Below are 25,691 nucleotides of genomic sequence, written 5' to 3' on the forward strand. Positions count from 1 at the left end.
TTTTTTTTCGAGAAACAGTCAAGAAACAGCCACTAAATAAGCTTTTAATAAGCTCAAATTATCCTTTATCGAGCGGCCACTGAACCGACGATACTTGGGTAAACGCCCATTGATCCGTAAGCAAAATATGTCCATGATTGAACAATCTAACAGAGTTCCCGCATATTCTTGACATAAGCGTAACTACCCGACATTCGGACAATTTGTGAAAAATTGATTTGACCCTTTGAATGAAATTAAGCTAACAACGAAGGTTCTTTAACAAACGCTCACCGAACAAGTTACCCGCACCCATCTGCCTTGTCAAAATAAATTGTCACTAAAATTTGTGCAATTAAGATGAGCCTGAATTAATCTCAAAAATATTCAATTTTTGCCCTGCATGATTTGATCGTATTTTGGAATTTATAAATGTCAAAAACTATATACTTGCGAATTACCTACCACTGCAAACTTCGCGCATTTTGAGAACCCGATAGATTTTAACCCGATGAATCAGTGAGTATTTCACTCAAAACGATCCCACTCTAAATAACATTTTATTGGACCACATCTTATCATGTTTGCATCACCTGTTGGCTTTGATTTCTTTTCCGAAGTCAATGAATTGGTGAAAAAATCAGACTCATTTTGGAAGGGACTGTCGTCAAAGTAATCGCAATCTTCGTTTTCGTTCAGCAAATGACTTGCTCTGGTGGGAGGCCTGCTACTGACTGATGATATGGCACTGCTCACAGAACCCCTTCCCCAACTACTGCTCTTTGCTCCTGGAGAAACACGAGCTGGTATGTTCATCTGATCCGGATACCTTTCATGCAAGGAATCTGGATGGTATCCCCTCACTTTATCTTCGACGGAGAAAGCTTCCGTCAATGACAGCTGTCGAGAAAACTCTGAGAAATCCACATCTCGTATATCTCGCAAATTTTTCATCGATACTGGCAGTTTTTCCGGATAAATTTCATTTATTTTTGTGGTTTGCTTTGGTTCTTTATTCAACGATTCCATCTGAGCAACCTGTAATTTCACGGCTTCGTTGAAATCTTGAGACAGAACCTCTGGAATCGGCTCTGGAGGAGCGACACCTCCGTTGAATACATTTGGCTTGTTTTTCCACATCGAGAGACCAAACACACGACTATTGAAGGTCATCCGATCAACCGTAGAAAACTCGGCTTCCGACATATAATCTGCTTCGGACACCACATCTTCGAATGTCCTCTCAAAGTCACTTTGAATTGGGTCGTTATTGACGTCCCATTTCTCATTTTTCTTATCGTCATTCTTTGTGGAGGCGTGTTTACCAGACAGCAGACACTTATACTCGTCTGAATCTGAGTTGGTTCGAAAACCACTAGTTTCCAACTCATCGCAGGAAGTCTCGCTCATGATTGTGTCCAATCTAGTGTTAAGAGGCGCATAACTTAAAGTAGTTTTTGGCTGGGGGTTTAAGCCTGTGGGTGAATGTCCCAGCGGACTTTTTGGAGACATCTTTTGCTGCTGGGGAATTTGAACACCTGTTGTGACCAACTTATCCGGCACATCATCAATATGAACATTGAAAACAGTGTTTATGTTTCCAGTTAAGCTGTTCAGCTTCCGTTCTGACTGTGACGATAATCTTGACACCTGAGACTGTTGGTTGTTGACGTTAAATTCCTGGGACCCCGACATACTCGTCGATTCCATGTCTACAAACTTAAACGAAGAAGGTCTGACAGGTGTAACTTGAACACTCGATGGAGCACTGGAAGACCAGTTCGAGTTGCATGTCACAGTAGGTGCCGATGGAGGCTGAATAAAAGGAAGTTTGGTTTTTTTCAGTTCCCTCTCAGTCGACATCAGAGGACTCCTTTTAGGGACCCTTGGACTTGACTGGTTTAAACTAGGACTGGTTTTCTTTGGGCCAATGTTAACAGTGACAAACACAGCTGAGGATTTTGTCGGAGGTTTTTTGATATTAACATTTTGCGTTTGTAGCTTATTTGAAACATCACAGCCATCGGGGCTGGATTTGGGTGATGTTTTATTTAATGGGAAGGTTGAGACTTCCGAAAACAAGGTTTTCTCATTAGTTGTGACTGTCAGGGGTGTTTGATGACTCAACTGTCGCAATGATTTCTTGCTAACATGCACGCCATCAGACCTCGGTCCAGTACTGGTAGGCGTAGCATTGGAAACAGTTGTAAAATTGGATCTGATACTTCGGTCTCGGCCGTGTTCGTCTAAACCGCAGTCTAACGTCTCGTATAACTCTGCGGAAACAGCTCCTGACTTCATGGTTCCATTTGAAGATGCAGCATCATGAGGTGTGTCGTACTCTCGGCTCTCCAAGCCGGCTATATGCTGTTCAGTGCGAATTGGTGAAGAGAATCTGTTTTTATTGCTTTGGCGACTGATTGGGGATCCTGCTGCTTCCAATTGTTTCACCGAGCTGTTCGTTATTTCAAAAGAGACTCCAAAACTGCTTCGATTTGGTCTTATGAGTTGTTCACCACTTCCGCTCAGAGAAGAGGGGATATGACGGTAACTTCCTGCCTGCTTATCAACACCAGTTACACTTGTAGAGGGGTGAATAGAAACTGGTAAAGCTGCAGCATTTGATAGACGGTTCGAATGGGAATTTAATGTCGTAACACTTTTCCTGTTAAAATACTCAGATCCATTGCTACAGTTTGATACATTGGATACATAAGAAGCTGGTCTTCTGGAAGATGCCGCCGAGGCTGTTGAACCGCGCGCACTAGCATTCGCCGCAGGTAAAATATTTTTAGCCTCGCTTCGTGAGTCTCGTCCATGCTTTGAGTTTCTGCGACTAAACGGAAAGCGGAGAACGCTCATCAATTTACGACTGATATTGCTTTTTTCTACAATTTTAGCTGAGTCTCCTAGAGTGAGACTTTGCGTTTTCCTATCTTTTGGCGGCAAAATTGGAACATCATCTACGTCAATAAACTCGTTCAGATTCCTGTTTATAGAAGACCTAGAATTGGACACAGGCAGGATCACGGATGGTCTGTCTTCTGAGATCCTGGTTTCCTCTATCATTTGGTCATAAAATGGATTCGTCTTAGATAATTTCACTTCGACTACCTGCATTTCTCCAGAATTTAGTCGATTCAAATTTTCATTAACGGTTGAGTTTTCAGTCTTTGTAGCTGCCAATTGTTTTTGCAGAGCAGCTCTTTTGAGCGCAAACTGTTTAGCGTCTTCTCCGGCTGAAAGTATCTCTTGTGATATAGTTCCTGTGTCGTGACAATTCTGTTGCCCCTGGTTAAAATTTATGTAATTCTGGCTAGGTTTCTTGTCATTAGTGACTGATCTACCCCTCGAGAAAAACCTGGATAGTCTACCTTGTTTGGGATATTCCTTAGTTGATGCTTGGCTACGTGATCTCTGATATCTTGTATAGTTCGCTCCTTGTGAGCTTACTTGTTGATTCGAAACTTGAGTCGTGACTTGCTGGTTATTCGCCATCATTGAGAAGTTTCTTGAATTTCTGCAACCAGCTTGGTGTAACTGTGTTTGGCTAGGTAGAACATAACTGTGCATCGGAACGTACGCTTTAGAGGCTTCTGAGTTCCCTGGTGGCGTAGTAGGGGTAATAGTTCTATCACAGCTGTGACTTCGTGTCTGCATTTGCATCATATGGCCTCCTGACTTTCTTTTCTCGGCGTTTTCTAGCTGCACTCTGATTTGCTCTTCTATGTTATGCATGTAAGTCGCGTGCAGCAGCTGCGAGTGTCTTTTGCATGTGCTACCAGTACTGTCTTGGCTCTGTCGCTTTTCCTGGTTCAGGTAATTTCGGTTGGGACGATGTGGATTGCGCAGTAGACTCTGATCACTGTGCAGCGAGCAATTTGACGACGCCGTAGAATGTCGGTTAGATTCAACAGGTGTTCTAGGCAGGATTTGTCTGCCATCTTCGGGTGTAATCGAAGGTTTTCGAGGCGGAACGGGAGGTGTTTGGTTACTCTGGGTATCCAGCGGTAGATGAAGGTAGGTTCTCGGAGGGACTGGCGGTGCAGCATTTGGTTCCATGTTTTCATAAACACATTCATTGCTGACGTTTTCAGTTGTTTGACAACTCGAAGAAACCGACTTCGGTACGCCATGATTCCCAGGTTTTGAATTTGCATTTGAGCTAGGTGGTTTGTATACCGATATATTTCTGCCCGTTTTGATCGGACGGGGCAAACTGTCTCCCACTTTTTTATCCTCCATTTTAGCCTGGGATACCCTGGTTTTCTGTTTGGGTTTGGGATTGCTCCCTTTTATTCTGTCAGTTGCGACTGAGTCTACACTAATCTTCATGCAACTAGTTTGACATGCCTGGGAGTTCTTCGATACTATACTAGTCGCACTTGGCGTCACATCGGCATCTTCCAGAGATTTGTCAAGGACATCATCTGAGGATGAGACCAAAGAATCCGTATCATTGTCATCGTCTTCCTCATCGGCAGAGCCGCTATCGCCATTCCCACCTTTTCGCCTAGGCAATGTCCCGAGAGTAAATCGATTCCATTTTCGTCCCTCAAAAGTTTCATGTAAATATTTTTTACTAAGATTCATAAGCCGTTTGCTGTTCGACACGTTTTGTGAATTGCCCTTTGCGATACCTGAACTTCCGTTGTAACTACCACGAGGATCGCATTCAGACGTGTTTGTCGAATCCGATGCAGCACTCACACGATTCGAATTGGATCCATGCCTACTTCTAGGTGAAGTTTTTCTTTTATATTTGTTGGCGAAGTTTGAATTTATTGTGGGCGACCTACATCTGCCAAGATGTTCGCTATCGTCGTCATTCTCAGCGTCTGCATCGATATTTTCGCTTTGGCGTTTTGTTGAACCACAAATAGATTGGTTAATTTTACTCTTTTTAGACAGGTTCGGGTTATTCACGTCCTGCTTGCTTATCCAAGCGTCAGATTGAGAACGTCTCTGGCCGTTTGAACTGATCAAATGAGTTTGATCAACTTTGGTTACAGTGCTCATATTGGACGCTCTACATTCCAAGAAACCCAGTATTTACACCAATAAATCCACGTCGATAGTTAATAACTAAACAGGTTTTCTACATTTTTTCATAATGACCAAATATTTCGTCCGATTGATCCATAACTGGAATAAATAATAGGGAGATCATGCTGTAAGTAACTACCGAGGAAGCAAAACGCCAATGAGTAATTTCTGTGCGCTGCGCTGTTTGCTCTCTTCGATCTATCCGCAGTTGAAGCAGTTTGGCTTGTGGTGGTAATTGGCACGGCTCTTTTGGTAAGTATTTTACTACAGTGTCTCAAACCAATTGACACAATTCATATTGAGCTAGGACAACCAACGGATTCAGGTCGAAAATAAGTAACCAAAGTACTTAGCCACTGTACAAAATCAGCGAACGTGCTAACTAGCCAATGAGAAAATAAACTAATTCAAGACACGCTAGGTTAGTAGGCAGGATCAACGTCAAGGGAAACTAGCACTGCAGAAGCATGACTGATCCATGTTTTGTTTTGAGCTCTTCGGTTTACTGTTTCCCAAAACGGGCAGTAGACTTGTTTAGAAAACAACACGCAACTGTTGTAAACAACTTAATGAATTTCAGCTTTATGTCTCCCCCTGGACGCAAACTTTGCCGTTGACTCTCCAATATTGAAAATCTCTTCGGTAACCCATGGAAAACAGAATGTGTAACAAACGCCCGGAAATTACGAGGAGACACTCACTATACTTTTCGTACCTGATAAAGAGCTCCAAATGATTCTGTTTGCCTTCTATTCTTGCTGGGAACCTTTCACACAAGAAACCATTCTCACTGCAATTCCGTTTCCTTTGATCGCGAGAAAAGACTAGTTAGTTCACATGTGCTCTGTGGCATTGCGCAACAGGCAACAGCTTCGACGGAACCTCTCTATTTGTTCTAGCCATAAGCTTTTCCAACTTGCTCTCTCCCTGTATTATTTGATCGGGAAATCGAATTCTGGATTACATGGTCGGCCACTAGCAAGCCAATATCACCATTACAGTAAGCTGCCTCAGCAGTTTTGATCAGGCTTGATTTCAATTTAACTTGCTAAATGCGATCAACCTTAGCGTTGTTTTAAGTTATTCAAATACAGAATTCTTTTCGTTCGTATACTTCGCAAGTCGCCAGAAACATCAAAGAATTCGACTCAAGACTTGAGTTCAAAATGCATAGGTATACGTTTAAGTACCTGTTAATGTTGAAATGCGATAGGTAAAGACATTTGTTCCGCTTCAAACACAGCAATAGCAAACTACTCTGCTTAGCTTATCACCAAAAGCCTTTCAAAATGATTAAAACGGCCCAAGGTTCAATCGAACAAGCATGGTCGTTTAAGCGCCAAAACCCTTTTAGTACTTCAGGCAGTAATAATTAATTAAACTACTTCCTCAATGAACCTCTCTACCACGAATTTCTCGAGGAATTTCGATCATGAGCAGATTGTAAGCTGCGTTTATAAAATACGCTGAAGCACAGTACCAGCCGTCACAAGAAAGATGGGATGTTCTTCCAGAATGGGAGTACGAGACTACTAGTGAATCATCTTCATTTTACCCTTACTGAAAACATTCTTATTGATAGACATCTACTTTTTTAAAAGTACACATTCAAAAACTGCATGGGACAATGATCACACAAGCAAAACTGAGTTACCTAACCCAACCAAAATAGTTTCAAAAAACATGACAAAAGGAAGCCGCTAAAATTTGACGCAAATTTATTTTGCAATTGGTCTCAAAAATATCGAAACCACCGGGAATATACATGAGGTGACTAAAGTTTTCAGAAAAATTCTCTTATGATGGACATTTTATGATGCAACCATTGAAATTTGGTTGACATTTTTACTTTACATTTTTGACATTAGTTACTAGAGAGCGTAATTTCCCTTCAATTTGGCAAATTGATTTAATGAATTTAAAAAGAAACTCTCCCAGAACTTAGAGAGAAAGGAGAGACAGCTGCTGTGCAGGTAGCACAGAATGTTCCAACCACTTTGAAAAAAAAATTAAAAACAAAAGACATATCAATGTTGATTCTTTTCGTATGTGATGTTAAAATATACCAAAGCATAGAAAATTAGTGATATTGGAATCATCAAAAAAAGTTTCAAAAATGAATAAGAAACAAAAAAATGAAAAAAATATAATTTAATAGAAAAAAAAATTCGCAGGCTAATCTTGTGATTTTTGTAGGCCAAGGCAGAGCTAAATGAAGCTTCTTATAATTTTACTGGAGTTAAACAAGGTTGGCAACATATCAATTGCCAACCGTTATCTTTTTGGAAAAAATACATCAGATCGATGGAACAAAAAAAATTGAGTTTCATTCGGTTAATGAGTTGCAACCGTTCCCTCTTCGCGAAAAAATCAATCTGATGACAAGGAACTTGATTACGTTTGTTTGATGACGTTCAATAGCCAAGACATTCAATGTGACGTAAAAAAAAAAACATTTTATTTTTAAATTATAATTTCAAGGCAAGCTATTAAAACTTTTTTCAATACAATTCAGCTCAACTAGTATTGATGTACCGAATTGATCCACCACATTTTGCAATCGTTGATCAATTGAATCAAAATATCAAATTTGCCTGAAACAGTTTCTAAAAAGTTTTTCATCAACCAAACTGTCCAGAACTTAAACTTAAAACAGTTCTCAAAATGTTCAAAGATCTCTAGCTAGTTTTAAAAAATTTGTCCATAAAATTCAGCATGAAAATTAGAGTGGGTTTGACAGCTTCAATCGGTTCTTTTACAAAAAATACACGCAAGCAAAAAATAGCCAACAGAGGGTTGGTAAAAGGTAAACGAAAGCCACGAAACCGAAAAAAAACTGACTTGTTTTTCGATTAACTTCAACTTTGAAAAAAAAAGAAATGGCCTTAAAGCTCTTTAATTTACAAGAAAAATTTAAGAATGACTATTTTTTGATGAAAATAAACTTAAAAAATGGATCAAAAGCCTAAGTTTTAATTCTACTGGGAAAACTGAAAATTAAAACCCACTTTCGAAACTACCTTCCTTTTGAGGAAAAGAATTCAACTTGAAAAACAAATAAAAATTCAAGCCGTGAATATGTAAATTTTCAGACTTTTCATCTTTGAAAAAACGAAAAAAAAATACACATAGCCAACAGAGAGTTGGAAAAGATTCAATGAACGCAAGGAAACAGAAAACTTTTCCTTACTTTTGAGGAAAAACTTCAACTTATGAGTTTCACAATGAAAAACATATAGGTTTAAAGCTCTTCAACTTCAAGAACAACTTATTATTTACAATTTTTTGACACAGACGAATACAAAAAAAAACAGAAAACATAAGTCGAAAAAAAATTTAAGGTGTTGAAAATTACTAGGTGAACCGAAGTTTCGATAAAAAATAACTACAGGCCCAGCTAAAGTAAGAAGTAGTGTTTAAAATTGAATGAGTTTGCTATAATGATGCGGCATGAAAAGTGTGATTTCAAAAATAAGACTTGCCAATAACATTAGATATTGCTCGGCTATAATAAGTGAGAAAAGTACGAAATTTTGGGATAATCAATTTTTCCAAGGAGATAACATTCTCTATTACAAAAAATTAGGGAATCGCTGCTTCGGCAAGAACAATTATTGCAACCCGTTCTTTTAATGGAACTTTTTTCCAAGATTTGTTTGTGTGAATTTTAAGAAAATTCGAATAGTTGCAAAATTAAAAAAAAGTCGAAAAATCTAACAACTGTTCAAAAGACTTTCCAAAATCCATAGCGTTTTTCTGAAAACAGCAGGTTATGGCCGCTTAAGCAGAGAACATTTTCAAAGCCGGGTTTCTCGATTTAACACAAACTGAGAATTGGCCCAGTAGTTTTCGCATAAAGTCAATAACTTTCCAAAAAAACTGTCAAAATTTCATAACTTTGATTTGTTTGTAGGCTATAACTTTTTTTCTTAAACAAACTGAGCATAGCTGATTTGAAAGGTAGGCTTTCAACAACCTGTTAATTCGATTAAACCCATAATATCAGATCAGGCAGGATAGTTAGCGAGAAAAAAAAAAACGAACATATCAAAAATTTGACGATTCCGAGAATCTTAAACGGAATCAACAAGGTTATTCAGAAGGGATTCGGGCAATCTGCAATTTTATTGAACCCAAAACCTCAGATTTGGGAGAGTAGTTTTCGAGAAAAGTCAAAAACTTAGAAAACAACGGTCAAAATCAGAACTTTTACTTTTCCGAGGGGTAAAATTTTAAGAGTTAAAAAATTTGTGCATAGCCGCATAAGCAAAGGAAATGTCAAATCCGTTTTGGGAACTGAACCCAAAATTTCAAGTATGGCAGGGTAGTTTTCGAGAATAATCGAAAACTTTGAGAAGACGGTCAAAAACTCGAAAACTTGACTTTCAGAGGGCAATACTTTTTGTGTAAAACTTTTTGTTAGTGTGCGCTTATGCAGATGAGCGTTCCACTACTCGTTATCTCATCGAACCCACAAAAACACATTTGGGAGAGTAGTTATCGAGAAAAATCAATTTCTTAAAAAAAGACAGTCACAAAATCAAAAATTCTACTTTTCCGAAGGCCAAAACTAATGGAATCAAAAAATTTGTGTGTAGTTGCATAAGCAAACGATCTTCCCGAAGCCCGCTCTGAGAATTGAACCCCGAGAACATTCAAAAAGTTTATATGCAAGCTCTCAAAAAATCAAAAACTCGACTTTTCAGAGGGCGATAACTTCTTGCGTAAAACTTTTTGTTGGTGTCCGCTGATGCACTACCTGTTACTTCATCATTGAACTCACAATATCATATTTGAGAGGTTATTTATCGAGAAAAGTAGAGATCTACAAAACGGTGAAAAATCAAAAAACTGACTATTCCGAGGCCCATCCTTTAGGTGCAAAAAATTTCGTCGTAGCCACTTATGCAGGGGAGCTTTTCAAAACAATTATATCAATTAAAACTAAAATCTCATATTTGAGAGTAGTTTTCGAGAAAACGGCAAAACAATCAAAAATATGGGTCCTACATTCCTCGACACTTTTTCGAAGGTTGTAGACAGGGGTTGAGTAAAAAAACACTCTAGGGGAGTGTGCAGGCACACAGAAGAATATGCGGTCTTTCAATTGATACTCCTTTTTTGAAAATCAGGAAAAGTTTCTGTGAAAACTATTTTCCAAAAAAACTTCAAAATTTTTTTAAACTGCCCAAAGCTAAAAATGAAATTTCAACAAACAGATTGTTTAAGATACAAGCAACTTGGAAAATGCGGAGGGGGGTGCTACAATTGTGTTGATCTTGAAACGTCTCATCATTAGGTCATAAAGCCGACGAAAAAACAGGTCGAAATGATTTTGGCAGAGGAATTTTTTTTAGCGAAACAAAAAAAAATGAAGTCAAGGCAAGAAAAATTTTAAAATGCAGGCGTAAATCAAACACTGAAAGCAACATTAAAAAACGCTTAGAAAAAAATTATTTCGAAGTTGTGACAACTAAGCCAACAACAGATAAGCAGACAAATAATTGGCCGAAAACTTTTTTTGACATTGAATATTTCCCGTTTGAAAAAAATATATGGTCCTGGTCTTTGCCGTCCCAGGCATAATCGTTTCCTCCAGGCTAAACTGGCCAGGAACGCTACGAAATTGGAATACATTATGAAACAAGGTAGAAATGAGTCCAGACGAGTCCTGTGGACAAAGTTGTTTACAGAAAAAAGTCTACTACCCGGTTGCAATACCCTTGTTATCGCAAGGGTAATAACAATAACCTAATTTTAGAAAACTGGATTATTAGGTCAAGTTTTCATTCCATTGGGAAGTCTGAAAATTAAATTCCACTTTGGAAACTAGAAGTTGATTACGTTTTGATAACCTTTACACTTTTGCTGTATAATACTAGTTTGCTCTCCTACCAACAAAGGAAACGAAGTGAGCCAAAAAATCAAAAATGAAAACGCGAAATTTTAACGTGAACAAATTTCAAAGAGTTTTACCTGAAAAAAAAAATCACCAAGAACTATATACGAATATTCACCACATTCATGACTCTTTTCAAAAAATATAAAACCCTTAAAGCTCTTTCAATTTCAGAAATTTTTCATGTTTGAATCTTTTTGACGAAACAAGCCTAGTGAGAAAACGATAGGTTAGTATTCCCACAGGAAATCTAAAAATGAAAATACACTTCTGAAACAAAGCCACTCACCGTTTTTTTCTTACTATTTGCAATTTTGTTACCTGATAGCGTACTTTGCCTTCCAATTAGCGAATTAATTTGAATTGAACATAAAAGCAGAGCCGAAGCGGAGCTTCGCACCACTTGACTTGCGATACATACAACACAGTCATAAAAAAGCATGTCAAAAAATTGAAAAAAGTTGAAAAAACTGGGTAAACTAAAAATTTCGCATGTTTCTATAAAGGACAACTAGAGCCCAGCTAAAGCTGGAGGTACGTGTTTGATAATTTTTTGAAATTTTTATACTGATGCGGAACAAAATGCGTATTTAAAAATTGGACTTAGCACAAAACCTTAATTGTTTCTCTACTAAAATAAGTCAGACGAATTTAAATTTTTGAGATTTTTGGAATTTTCACAGAAAAAACTTTTCTCCTACAAAAAATAAAGGAGCAGCCGTTTCTGCAGGAACATTTTGCGCAATCGTTTCTGTCGACTGAAAATTTAATCTCAGATTTGATAGAGTGGTATTTAAGCAAATTCACAAAAATTTTAAAAAAAACGGTCAAGTTCAAGAATTGGCTTTCCGAATTCCGTAACTTTTTTCTGCTAAAAGCAGGTAGTGGCCGGTAAATAAGAGAAGATTCAAAAATCGGTTTTCTGAATTGAACACTTAAGCTGAGAATTGGCACTATAATTTTCGAATAAAGTCATAAAGCTTATATAAAACGGTCGAAAATTCAAAACTTATATTTAGTTATTTGAAGCCCTTAAAATAGGGACTTCTAAATTAAGGGCCAAATGAAATTTCCTAAGCGTTTTAATACACGATATAGCTAAAACGTGCAAAAACACTTTCGTTTAACATGCAAAAAAATAAAACGCTGAAAAAGTTTGAACATGCAAACATAGAGTTCTCTCTTACATCTCAACATAGGAACTTCTTAAACATGTGTCACATGAAACGCCAATTAAATAGTAGATAGATGGATAGATAGATTAAAAAATGAGCTTCGAATTAGAAAAAAAAATTGGGCTACTAGTATATAGAAGAGAAGATTAAATACTAGCCACAAATAACGTAGAGAACAGATGCTATGCAATTTCTAATGCTACTCATATTTCCACATTAGTGAAAACTTCCAATGACCAGTTTTATTTGCGAGTTAAGCTAGAAAAAAAAAAGTGTTCGTAATAACACACTGAGCTGACGCTAGTGTAATTAGCAATTGAAAAGAACTTACGAAGCGGAAACAAGGCCGACAATCTTTGAGCAGACACCAGTTGAGCCGGAAAAAAAATTGTAAAAAAAGACCCCCTGAAACTACCCTAAATACAAGTACCAACCCAGTGGTTAAATTTGATTTTTCATGAAATTGAGCATGTCACCACAGCAGCATCATAAGTGTTTCAACTGATTTTGTTAAACTAGTTGTTAGCCCGAAAAAAAATCCACATTCCGATTTGAAAACGCTTGCTAATCGCAAGCGTAATGAAATCAAAATTCAAACCAAGAAAAATCAAGTTTGATCGTGAACAAAATTGATGCATTTTCCCGGAAAAGAATGAAAAACTACACGAGCTAAACCACTTTTTTTTAATTAACACTGAACTTGAGCATGTGAGGCTTATATTAACGCTCAACTTTCTCGAAAAAAAATCTTTTAAAAACGTTACGTGTATTTTGCAAAAATGACCTCGATCGGAACACTCCGTACTACTAGCACAGCAGCTGACTATTCTGGTGTATAAATGTATAAACTAACACGCATACTCACTGTACGGCCTAGAACTGAAACGAGCCACAGGTGAGACTGGACTCCTGATTCGCTCCATGTGATCCAGATCCACCACTTGGCTGCCAGTATTACGAGGAACCGATATTGAAGAGGTATCTACTGCCAATGGCGTGACCAAATCACTCACTCTGGAGCACGACTGCACTGTAACTACTGATTCAGATGAAAACATTAATTTTTTTTCTCTTGCCGGCGATGAATTGAAACTGGAGCTTGCTTGACTAGAACTCAGAACATGCTCTGAGTTCAACGTGTTCAAGAACGTGCTTTGACCATCCGATTGCGAATGATTTAAGAAGGGGAGAAAAAGGTTTTGGGCTTTTGTTCTGGGAGAAGTTTGCTGGCACTTGGGTTTGTGATACGCGTGATTAGGCGATAGTGATTGTGACACAGAGCGAGATGGCACTACGTTCTGGTACAGTTTCTTGTTCGTGGTACTTATTGCAGAGTTGTGTTGCATTCTGTGACGGAACTTAGCTGCTTCAATTTCGATTTGAGGTTTCGCGTTCCAAACGTCCTGCAAGAACGGAGTAAAAACTGCAGTTTGAGAAGCAAAATTAATCCCTGTCGAGATAAAGCGAGTGTTCGGAGGCTGATACTGATGCAGGTTGGACCTCAAAGCCGAGGAGAAAATAGAAGCATTATGTTTTTGGATGAGAGGTGCGTCAGGGGTGGGTTCAACCGATAGGAGAATTCTGGGACTATGTGCATTCAAAGGATACAAATGGTCCACAACTCTATAAAACAAAACTTTTTTTATGTATTTAACTTTTCAAAACCATGAAAAGTTAACCGGATAAAACCAAGTCGACCGGAAAAAAAAAACAAAATTGGAAGAAATTTAAAAAAAAAGACATTTCGCCGAATGCAATAATTCGTAAAATATAGCAAAGACGACATTATGATGAAAAGCAATTAAATTAGGATTCATAGCTCTATATCGAGTCCATCCTCCATGACTTTTGATTATTGAGCACCGCTAATTCAATTGAACTTAACTTTGTTTATACTTTTTTTTTACACAATAATACTTTTGAGTTCTGACGCTTTTTTGGGAATCTTGAAATCCAAGAAAACCCTACTTTGCCTTCTCACATAAATTTGAGAATTTTTCTGGCCGAAAAAAAAAACATCTTGGCTTTCTCTAAACTTTAAATTTGTCAAAGCATGTAGGCTTCGTCGTCTAAAATGGATACCACAAATAACCAGATGAGCAAAAAAGAATAACTTTCCTGACACACTTACCTCATATTAGCCAGGGAAGCACTTCTAGAAGGCGAATATATGAAGATATAGCCATGTACTACATCTTCAGCCAGCAGCAGATCTGCAAGTTCATGGAATGCCACCACTGAAAACTTGACAGTCTCTTTTCGCATATCCAGGATTGAATCCATCATTAGACAATTTCCATTCGGTTTCGCTATATAACAATTCGAGTTGGACAGAAGAGGAGCAAGCACCTCTAATATCTCGAACTGATTCTGGTCACCACAGAGAAGGCACATTGCAACGTGCAAACTATGCTTTAGAGAGGAGCTCGACCGAATGTCATTAATTGAAGTCGACTGGTAAAATAGTTCATGGTCGTTTTCTTCTCCGTTCACCGCAAGCAAGCTGTCAATTGACTTTGAAGACACAGGTCTCTCAGTTTTTTTATCCCATGCTTCCACCATACGTATCACCCTGCTAACTATATCCCCACAAGTACTGTCCGTTTCCGTTAGACTGCACTGCATTAAAGAACAGCCGGACAGTCGCTTGGCTAAGCACCTCCCGGATGAATGCAGTGAGCTGTATTCTGTGGAATGGTTGATTGAGAATGCAGGGTCACATATTAGCACCATCGTGCACTGGACACCACTGTTTAGTTGGAATGTTACGTCACTTAGGAAACTGAGCGAATCTTTGTCGTAGTAAAGCAACAAGAAATCTACAAATAATAAAGGCCTTAAAGCTCTGAAAGTTTGCAATTTTTTTTTTAAATTAAATAAACCCAGATTGAGAAAACTGGAGCAATAGGTTTAACTTTAATCCTCAGAGAATTCTTTAAATAAACATTTTCGAAACTATCCACTTGAAATTTGAAGTGCCCATATAAAACTTAGCCAACAGGCAAGAACAAAATAGCACAAAAAAAAACGAAAAAGACATTTTTCAACTTAGAAAAAAAAAAAACAAATTGAAGCTCTTTGAATTTTTCAAATACTGTTCATTATTGGCATATTTTTCGCAAAGCTATACCACTTAGAAAAACCGGATCAACTGGTAATTCTTTATTGCGCTGAGAATTCAGAAAATAAAGTCCATTTTTGAAACCAGAAGTCATTCACGTTTTACGTGACCCTTTCATTTTTATGTTTGCTGGTGAAATTTGCATTCATTTTACAAATGAAATGATTTGAGGATTAAAGAACATAGTCAACAGATAGTTCGAAAAAAGTCATTGAGCGCAAAGATTTTTTAAATTTAATTCCCACTTGTATTTTTTACCCATTTTTATTTAGCTAGGAAACCTGAAAATTTCACTTTCGAAACTAGAAGTCAATTGAGTTTTCGCGACCTTTACATATTTGCTGTTCGATAGTGGAGTTTGCCTTCCTTTGAACAAAGCCAATAAACTGAAATTAAAAAAAAATCAAAAGACAAAACGCGAAAAAGTAAATTTGAGCCTGAACAAATTTTATAACTTTTCCCTAGAAAAATTAAAAACATCCCGACTTATATAAGAGTCTGAACTCCGTTCTTGGACTCTTAAATAGCCAACAGACAGTTGAATAAGAGTAAATGAACGCAAGTGTACAGCAAAAATATACTGACTTGTTTTTTTAAAATCTCATATTTCGTATTTCAAAGAACGAAAAAGATGTCCTTACATTTTTTGAATTTCCAGAACAATTTATGATTGGCACTTTTTTTCGATAAAAGTGACCAAATTAGAGAAAACTGAATAAATTAGTAAAATTTTTATTTTGCAGGGAAATCTGAAAATTGAATTCCACTTTCGATACAAGACGTCAATCACGTTTTCCGTGACCTTTTACATTTTTTGCTATTCGATAGTGGAGTTTGCCTTCCTTTTAACAAAGGAATTAAATTAAACTTAAACGGAATCAAAAACCAACCGCGAAAAGTAAAATTGAGCATGCACAAAATGAAAATGCAATTTACTCATTAACAAGCAAAAAACTCCTATTAAATCAAAAAATACACTTGAAAGTTTTGCTGAATCATACAACGTTATCACTCTACTTACAGTTACAGCGTGTTCGTACACTTTCAAGCTCTTTGATTGTGGATATGATTTCGAATCGGAGAGAGCTCAGTTTATTCTCTGCATGCATACTCCGCATGCACTGCACTAGAGAAGACTGCATTTGAAAAGAGATCGGCTTCAGATTACAGCAAATGCCTGTAGTCACGTCGAACTTCTGCGGGGACAAAGACTGTATTGACTGATGGTTGATGTAGTGTCTTCGGTCCATTATGAGGCCTCCTGCGACATTTGCGTAGCCATGAGATCTAGATGGCTTCAGAATTCGATGGTTGGTGTTTCGAGATTGGTTCCGGTCTCCGAACCAGACATCTTCAGCTTCTAAGCAGATGTCCCATCCTCTTCCTACAGCTTGATTTGACTGAAGGTTGCGGTTGAAAAACGAAGCACTCTTCCGATGTGAAGTCATTTTGGTGTCTTTTGTTACTTTACAAGGACTGACAGATGCTGAGTGTTGCTTAACCGGAGATTCCTCTGTATTCTGCGTGGAGCTGAAACACGCAATTTGAGATGACATAGCGTTTATTCTTATCATAAGCACTGAACAAGGTACCTGGAGGTAGTTACAGAGATATTAATTTATAATTTGATCGTCCCGTATTATTTAAAACCACAAAATTTGGTCCCGAATCAAGTGGAGAAAATTGAAATTCCCCGTTTTTTTTAATTAAAAGAAATCTGTAGAACAAAGAAAATATCATTTTTACATTTTGAATTACCTTCGAGAGGCCACTTTAAGTTGCTCTGAAATCAAATCCATCATGCATTTCCCACTAGGACCATAGTAGCAAGTCTGACGTGATGCATTTAGAAGGAAATGAATGTGTCTGCATATCATAGTATCTCTGTCGTGACATAGGATACCTCCACTCATGGACAGAAACCTCGCATCGCTTTTCAGAGCATCGCTGATTATATCCATATGATGTGATCCCAACACAGATGATTCCCCTGCCGACTCACTGGATTTAAGTTGGCCGATTACAGCTATAAATAAGGCTACACTCTCAAACAGAAGCTCTTGAAAAGCGTCTCTGTATCTTTGTCTCATGTCTAGTAAAACTGTCTCAAGCACAACATCACAGTCGGCGTCTGAGAGATAACCATTTTTAACGCATTCTGCGTCCGCAAAATAAGGCATGAGATGTGACCAAGTCACAGTGTGTATATTGGAGGCACCGATTAAAGGAGAGCAGCTCAGCAAGTGAGTCAGTTCTAGTTTTGCACAAGCGGCCATTTGGTCAGTCCGAATAGCTTCACACTGTCTCGAGAAACATTGTTTAGCTTCGGGAGTTTGTAGAAAATCCAAAGGAATCCGCGTTATTGCATTAGACTCTTTAACATCTTGATTGTCAGATGGCGTACAAAAGTATTGTGCAAAAAGTTCATGGGAATAAATTAAGTCCAAGACCGCTTCCCAACAGCTAAAACCACAAATGAACTTTTACCATTTAGTATGCTACACTACTGGTCAAGTGAAGAAGGAATTAGAAATCGTAGTGATTTACCTATGCTGCGAGGGAACCTGTGAAAACATTTGCTCGAATGCTGATTGTAACATGTTCAGGTAAGTGCATACTTCATTTGGCTCATGGAGCTGCTTTATACCACTTAAGTGCATGGCAAACTTCTTAGCAGCCACATTAGCACCAAACACTTTGACAAACTCTTTCGATCTTCCATCGTCATCATCTTCAAGAAATTCTTCAAAAGACTGGCCTCGGTTTGTAACTTTTTCATTGAGCAAAGCAGAAAAATCATGTGAAATATTTTCCAGATACTTCTGTCTCTGCGCATTCATAACTTCATAGCTGAAAATTTTTGACCTTGATACTAATTGATTGACTGCACGGGTTGCTTTCTCAAGCATATATGCGATAGCAATGAAAGGCAGATCACAGTTCACATTGTTGACTGCAGATGTCTCTATAGTTATGAGAGTCTTCTTTGAACAGAGGAACTTCCTGGCGGCCTCTAGATTCTCTTTGCTGTAGTTCTCAAACTTCGTTAAAGCCACAACTATTGGTCGCTTTGTCTTTGATAGAGCTGTGTAAAGACTATTGCAAACACTAAGCTGCGTAGCCATTGCTCTTTTTCGCACTTCACTGACATCAATGCACAGTACAAACCCGTCCACTGAGAGACCCTTGCTAGGGAAGTACACCTGTTCGAAGTCCTGCTCCATGCCTGGAAGTTTTATCAAAATTATTTACAGAAAAGAATTGACAGATGTACACACTTCTCATCAGATGGTAATAGCGAAAAAACTTGAAACAGAGACAATAGGTATCTTGATATTGTCATAGCTACAATTTAGTGAGCATAAGGTTTGAAAGGTGATATATACTTCAATTATCTTTCAAAAATCCAAGTTTGTACATTTATCATACGTACTCCAAGGAAAATAATTTGATTGTAATTGAGTTGCAAGAAGTGTTTTCATACTGCTAGCAAAAGAAACATAGCTTCTGAATCACCTGCAATGCCTTAAGGTCACGCATTACAAATATCTTTGAAGCCGGAGGAAGTTGTATTGATACCAACAGGAGAACGAAGAGAAAAGGACAAGCGTTTGTCATCTTGAGGCCTACGTGAAGCAATTCTATGATATTATTATGCTAGCTAAACGGTCTACATTCAACTCCAATGCCATATCAGTTTTTTGTATGGAAGCGGGGTGCGTGGTCATCAAGGGATCGTTCATTGTTTTACCAAAAGATGTTTGAGTCAAAAAACGAAGATCTACCGGTTTGAAAAGGTATCAAATGTGTACTCAAAAATCGCAGTAATAGGGAAACGCTGAATCTTCAAATAGAACGAACGAAGTTGTGACCTGACATACACTTCGACTCGACATACGCTTCAAAAGACAATTTTGTACACAGCGGCGAAACTGAGCTTCACATCACTTGCGGTACAACAATTACACAGGGCAATAGAATGTGAAATTAGCATCTGAAGAATGTGAAATTAGCATCTGAAGAATGTGAAATAAGCATCGCAAGAAAATTTACCAAGCGGCAACAAAGCCGAAAATACCTTAGCAGAAACCCTTTAAGCCGAAGAAAAAATCAACGAGACTTAAGACTTATTATAGTCCCCCTCGCCTTCAACTCACCCAAAAAAAAAACCTTAAATTGCATGTCAAATGAACCAATATGAGGCCACTAAGCTGATAAAACAAGCCGCAACCAACTAAGACGAAAAAAAATTCAAAATATTTTCAGAATAATAAAAAACTATTAAGTCCCCCTCAACCTCAAAACACACACGCACGCACACTTTTTTTCGCTGGTCAACAGACGCAAAATGAGGCCATTAAAGCGATATAAAAATGCCCGAAACCAATAAAGCCGATAAACGGAAAAGAAAAAAACTAAAATGGCGAAAAAAAGTGACGCCATGAAAAATTTAAATTATAATATCTATTAAAACTTTAGCAAATTGTGTGATCCAGAGGTGAGCATTAAAAAAACATTTCGTTTGAAACTACTCAAAAATAGGTCACTAAGCCGATAAAATGTAAGGCACAATCATATGGACAAAAAAAATTAAGCAAAAACAAAAAACATACAAGTCAAGAATTTACAAACTGCAGAAGTAAATCAAAACACTAAGAGCAACTACAATGTAAATTGCGCAAAGCAAGAAAAAAAATCTACGATAGGGCAACTAGGCCGATAAAACATAAGCAGAGAAATAGTAAGCCGACAATTTTTTTGAATCGGTCAGAATCGAACCACGGACCTTAGCTGCACCAGGTAAATTTGTTACCTCCAGGCTAAGTGGACCGGGAATGCTAAGAATTTGAAGTGGACCGGGAACGCTGAGAAGGTAGTACTAGAGATGAAATCAGAAGTACACTAGAAATGAGTCAGTCGTGAACAAACTTGTTTACAGGGGAAAAAAGTCTAGTACTGATTGCAATGCCCTTGCTTATCGCAAGGGTAATCAAGCAAGCGCTTCGCTGGAACCCACAAGGCTCGGGTATACAATCAATCCTTTTGTATTTTCTTTCAAGTACGCCATCGAACAGAAGTCTTCACTCGACTGTAAATAAGTTATTCATGCAGACCGAAAACCAACAGGAGAGCATGCTTGCAGATGCAACTCACACGTGTTGCAAATGAAATTGCACGAATTCTTCCTAATAAGGTTGCCGCAAAATTGACATCATTTTGAAACTAAAGGGCTCCTACTGGTGATACCTCAACTAGGACTTCTGAAACGGAGCATACAATGCTTTACATTACCCCCTGCTGATTCCATACAACGATGATGGATATAACTTCAGTCAAAGGCGAATCGACCAAAAAACCACCCCTGTAAATCCAAAAACAAAAACCGACAGCAATGGGGCACTGTGCCTGATGATAAGAGGTGGTATTTTGATCAACAATCTCATTTCTATGAACTTAGGACAGCAGTGCATTGAAGACATGTACGCATAAGTAGAGACTGAGCGCTTGCTGTACTTGCAGCTGAAGCAACACTCACTGCGAGCAGAAGGGTTAGTACTTGCATCTCTGAGATGATGTCAATAACGAAGGAAATGCCTAAAACGCTGAATAACTGATTCCACTTCGTTAATTGGTAGTATACGATACATGCATGAAAAGCACGGCCTATATGACAGCTGATAACCTTTCCTACTTCGTTAACTCGCAGTGTACGATACATGCATAAAATATATGCCGTACTTACGGGCCAATGGCACATAGATTTTTTAAGAATGATCTGCGATCCATTTGGCTTGAAACCACAAGGAACTTTGGCCTTTAAAGCCCGTGATCGGCAAATCAGAAGCCCGAATTTACAGAGAAAATCAAACAATTTTGAAAGACCTTTTGACAAGGCAGCAGACTTCTGGGGAAGTCCGCCCCGATAAAAATCCATAATGGTTGGAGATGATTGGGAGCGAAAAGCTTCATGTATATTCCATAAAGATTTGTCGAAGAGACTCCAATAGAAACAGATGGATATATCCTCTATGGACTAAGAGGTCCGGCAGATGGCGGCTTCACAAGACTGCTGACATTGAGAGGCCCCAAACTGGTCGCTCGCAATTTAACTGCTACATCAGTTCCTGTGTCGTGTATTGAATGCTCACAAATCCCTTAATGCCACGAGCAAAAAAATTAGTAGATATTTTGAAAAAATATCAAAACGGAAACAGCCAACAAAAATTGAGCCGAAATAAAATTAGATTCACTAACAAAAATCCAGGTCCAGCTGGGACTCAAACATTAGACCTATGGACCTTTAAGCAGGTTTTTTACCTCGACACCCTAAGCAAGCTGCTTAAGCAATTGGAGTCTTATAAGAAAGCGCGGTCAATTTGTTGGCTGTTTCAGAGCGGAAACTACGCCAACAAAAATTGAGCCGAAAAAATAGATTCAATAGCAAAAAACAAAGTCCGGTTGGGACTCAAACATTAGACCTATGGAAATTCCAGGTGTTATACCTCGATAGCATATGCAAGCTCCATAAGCAATTGGAGTTTTATTTTTAAAAAGCGCGTCAATTTCTAAGAGACAGCGAATGAGAAAATTTCCAGTTCCCGATTACAAGACGCAAGTGTAAGAAGGGTACAGATAGTGCCATTTACAATCTCCAACAACAAAAAACAAAACAACAAAATATTGAATCATCCAATCGGACAATTCGCACCGACACCAACGAAATCGATATTAATGGAATTTTTTGCTTTGATCTAGACGACAAGTAAATTGATTTATCATGAAGTCGACAATTACTTCACTTAAAATGCGTCACGAAAATATGGACAAGAGAAAATAGGATAAAACCATCCAAACAATCCTGGAAAACAAATTGCTGTAGCATTGAAACCCGTCTATACAACCAATCAGAGATATTCAGAACATTAATATCTGCAAATGCTGCTTTACAATGTCAAAGGGCCATACTCCTTCGGATACTTCAGAACCGTCAATGGGACCATTTGCGAAACCTGCTGAGAAGCATGCCCTTTGTACTGTATCCAAGATGATAAAATATCGAAATTCCGAAATCATTTGGGCGGATACAGTTTTTAAGCGAAAAAAAGAAAATATACGAAGTCGAGGCTAGTAAAATTTCAAACAGCAGAAGTAAATCAAAACACTAAATGCAACTACAATTTTAAAAAAGCAATTCTACGAGGCAATTAAGCCGACAAACATAAATAAACAAACAAAAAGCCGTTATTTTTTATCAATTTATCTTTGTGGTTTACAGACAAAGTGCCAAGAACGAAAAGAGCCAACGAATTCAACGATTTCATAAAACGTCATTTTTATGGAGAAAACATCAAAACCGAAAAAGGGCTGGCTTTCTTGGTGATACAAAATAAAAAACTGTTCACTTTCCAAGTATTCTACCACAAGTATTTTTCTATATGAAGATGAGGGACTACTGAACATCCCAGAGGGTCTACTGTGGATATTAGACAAGAATAAGAAGATGCAAGATGTACGAATATCGAAGAGACTTTACTAACATGAACTGATTCGGCATTGAAAGAAAAATTGCTCTCCCGTATTCCGAACACAAGATTCAACTATCAATCAACAGATACATTTATAGAAGATTAAAATGCCGTTCAGTATCCCGTCGAATTACTGAATTCTGTATCTTCGATTTACTGTATCCTTCTGATACCTCCTCTTAAATCATCAACCTCGAAGTTGTATCCATTATAATTTGGTTGCGAAACTCGACACTTCAAGACTACGATGACATTAAGATGATCGTTCATTCACTCAAATCACAAGCAATTGAAGCCACCACTGCTACTGATGGCAGTTTCAAAAACCAACACAACCTTATTCGTTGAATTTCAAATGTTCAAAACTCAAAATTCATCGCTCAAAATGTGAAAATCTTGTGATTCTGCAAAAGTTTGTGTATCCAGAAGCACTCCAAATACTTTAATTCTGTAAGTTGATTTTTCTGTTCTACATATCCAATTGTATACTATAGCACCTATCATTTCCAGAAAACGTAATCAATATGTGGATTCAAATGCCTTTTCCATCATTTGAGTAATTTTACATGTGCAATGGTTTAGCGTCTTTTTCTTAGTAATGAAAAAATAAAAGCAGCAAGTAAATAAATTCAAAACACTGAATTTCAAAAAGCAGTTAGTACAAAAGAACGAATTTACAAAAAAAAAATCTTCATTCTGTTTTGATATTAAAAACAAAAAACTCAAACTCGTTTTTCTCGGGTACTCGCCCCTCATAAATTACTGGCACATTTCGTCCCACGTACATTTCGCCCCTCAAATTGTACGTTAAGAAAGCGGCGGTTAATTAACTGTTTAATAAGTTAGGGGCGAAACGTTTGAGGACGAAATGTGAAATTATTAGGGGCGAAATGTGTGAGGGGCGAAATGTTCCACTAGATTTAAGAGGGGCGAAATGTTCCACTAGATTTAAGAGGGGCGAAATGTGTGTGGGGTGAAACGTGGGACATTCTTTTTCTCGACACTGAAAAAATATATAGAAAACGTTTTTACTGTCGACTAATCGCGACCGGAACAACAATAAGCCTTAAACTTTGAAAAATTTCAGATGCAACGAGAATAGCCGGTTATTGTGCAAGTAGCAAAGAGTGTTCCGACCATAGTCTTAAAAAAAAAACTTTTTTTTTCAAATTAGTGTGGTTTTTCAAAGTGGTGTCAGAAGAAGGGTCTTAACGAAAAACTAGAGCTTAGGCATATTCGACTGCCATAGTAAAATACGCAAATTGAAAAACAGTTTTTGCAGAAAAATGACCAGAAAAATAAAAAAATAAAATTCAAAAGTTTTTCGTTTTTTTTTTGCAAATTTTTGAACTTTTGATTTCGAAAAGGCGCTAAAAAACTCAAAAAAAAAAGTTTGTGGTAGCTGATTTTGCGTGGAAAAAAAAGAAAAAACTGAAACACACCCAAATACAAAGTTCTTGTCCATTTTTCAAATGATCGGAACAAAAATAGCTGAAATTAGAAAAAACCACTATAACTATTTTCAAAAAGCAGCATTAGCAATCTACTTACCAAGTTGGTGTTTCGAGATGTACTTCAATTTATTAGGCGATTCAAGGTCCAAAGAACAGCATCTTCTTTCGTAATTCAAATTTCCAACACTTTTGAATGGCACAAAGGATTTGTCATCAACAAATTCGGTCTGTTCCACAATCTAGATTGAATAAAAACAAAAATTAACAGAATAAATTTCACGGCCATATTGATCTACAGTTAAACTGATAATTATCAATTAAATAACGAAAATCCACCTCTTCTAAGTACAAAGTAAGCTATGTAAAATTTGCTTACATTGAACCACCTATCGCCAAGAAAAGAATCCCCTATCGCACACGTCTTCAATTTGGAACCCCAATACAGGAAATGGCAGCGATTAACAACTGGGCTGACGAAATCTTGATGGCATATGAATGATATGTGCTGACGGTAGAATTTATCGGCTTCTTCTTCGACAAAGCGATTGCACAGACAGGATTTTCCAACACCTGGTCCAAAAAAAAACATTTGTACATGGGGGTGAATTTTAGTGAGGCGTCCAAATTTTAGAAAAACTTAGGAGTCAAATCCATCTAAAATACAAGGGCTCTTTCCCATTAAAACCACGCCACGCCCCACACCATATTACAGCCATTCCCAAAAATCCTACCGTAAAGAGGTCTAAAATTTTAGAAAAAAAAACAAGGCTGGGGAGCTATTATGGGAAGTGCCATAAGAGGAAAAAAGGTAAGGTCACGACTAACCGTTTTCGCCGACAAGAGATGGCGGTCCTGATAGCCCTACTACTGCAATATTTACATACTTCTCATTGGTAATTCCTTTATTGGGGCTTCTATGATGATTTGATTTGGTCATGATAAACAATCATGATAAGTGATACTGTTTTCTATCATAGTGATTCAACCCATCTCTGAAAAAAAAACATTCCAGGAGAAATGCACATGTGCATCGCTTCATAACCAAATGTTGATAAATGTTTTAGACACAGCGGCGAAGCTGAGCTTCGCATCACTTGCGATACAAATCAAAAAAATGAAAACAAAATCGAAAAATTCGAAAAACTAGATCTATTAAAATGAGTAAGGCTAGTTTTGAAACGAAAACATGACAAGACAATAAAATGTATCATAAGCATCGGAAGATAATGTACCCAGCGGCAACAAAGATGAAAATACCTTGTCAGAAACCCTTTAAGCTGAAAACAATCAAGATTCGGACTTCTGATAGGTTAATAAGTCCACCTCACCCTCGAAACACTTTACTTCTTCGTCAAAAGAAACAAAACGATGACGATAAGCCGATATAATATAGGCCGAAACCTATTAAGCCCAAAAAGAGAACATAAAAAGCCGAACAAAAATTTCAAAAAACATTAAGACAAAGATGTTAAGTCGCCCTCAACCTCAAAA

At 37.7% G+C, this 25,691-nt stretch overlaps 2 protein-coding genes across 4 annotated transcripts in view; both read right to left on the reverse strand.

Annotated features, from left to right (window-relative positions):
- Nucleotides 1-23,590, reverse strand: part of LOC134846801 (centrosomal protein of 44 kDa-like) — a 214,816-nt gene extending 191,226 nt beyond the window's left edge. For both annotated transcript variants that reach the window (XM_063864195.1, XM_063864200.1), the window contains exon 1: nt 23,580-23,590. The gene's annotated coding sequence lies outside the window, so the exon portion shown is untranslated. The remainder of the gene's footprint in view (nt 1-23,579) is intronic.
- The window catches only part of LOC134846786 (rho GTPase-activating protein 5-like), a 34,198-nt gene extending 9,010 nt beyond the window's left edge, over nt 1-25,188 (reverse strand). Inside the window, exons 1-8 of one of the 2 annotated variants that reach the window (XM_063864187.1) lie at nt 25,026-25,188; nt 24,577-24,770; nt 24,298-24,439; nt 17,768-18,446; nt 16,979-17,683; nt 16,242-16,750; nt 14,231-14,918; nt 12,965-13,722 (exon numbers count right to left, since the gene is read on the reverse strand). In XM_063864187.1, coding sequence (XP_063720257.1) covers nt 12,965-13,722; nt 14,231-14,918; nt 16,242-16,750; nt 16,979-17,683; nt 17,768-18,446; nt 24,298-24,439; nt 24,577-24,770; nt 25,026-25,137 — 3,787 coding nt within the window. In that variant the 5' untranslated portion in view covers nt 25,138-25,188. Of the gene's footprint in view, nt 1-572; nt 5,398-12,964; nt 13,723-14,230; nt 14,919-16,241; nt 16,751-16,978; nt 17,684-17,767; nt 18,447-24,297; nt 24,440-24,576; nt 24,771-25,025 lie in introns of those variants that run through there. The other variant, XM_063864180.1, reaches the window with a different exon arrangement.
- Between the last annotated feature and the right edge of the window lie 503 nt (nt 25,189-25,691).

The sequence above is a fragment of the Symsagittifera roscoffensis genome, chromosome 1, assembly GCF_963678635.1.
Source record: "Symsagittifera roscoffensis chromosome 1, txSymRosc1.1, whole genome shotgun sequence".
In the NCBI taxonomy this organism is placed as follows: Eukaryota; Metazoa; Xenacoelomorpha; order Acoela; family Convolutidae; genus Symsagittifera; species Symsagittifera roscoffensis.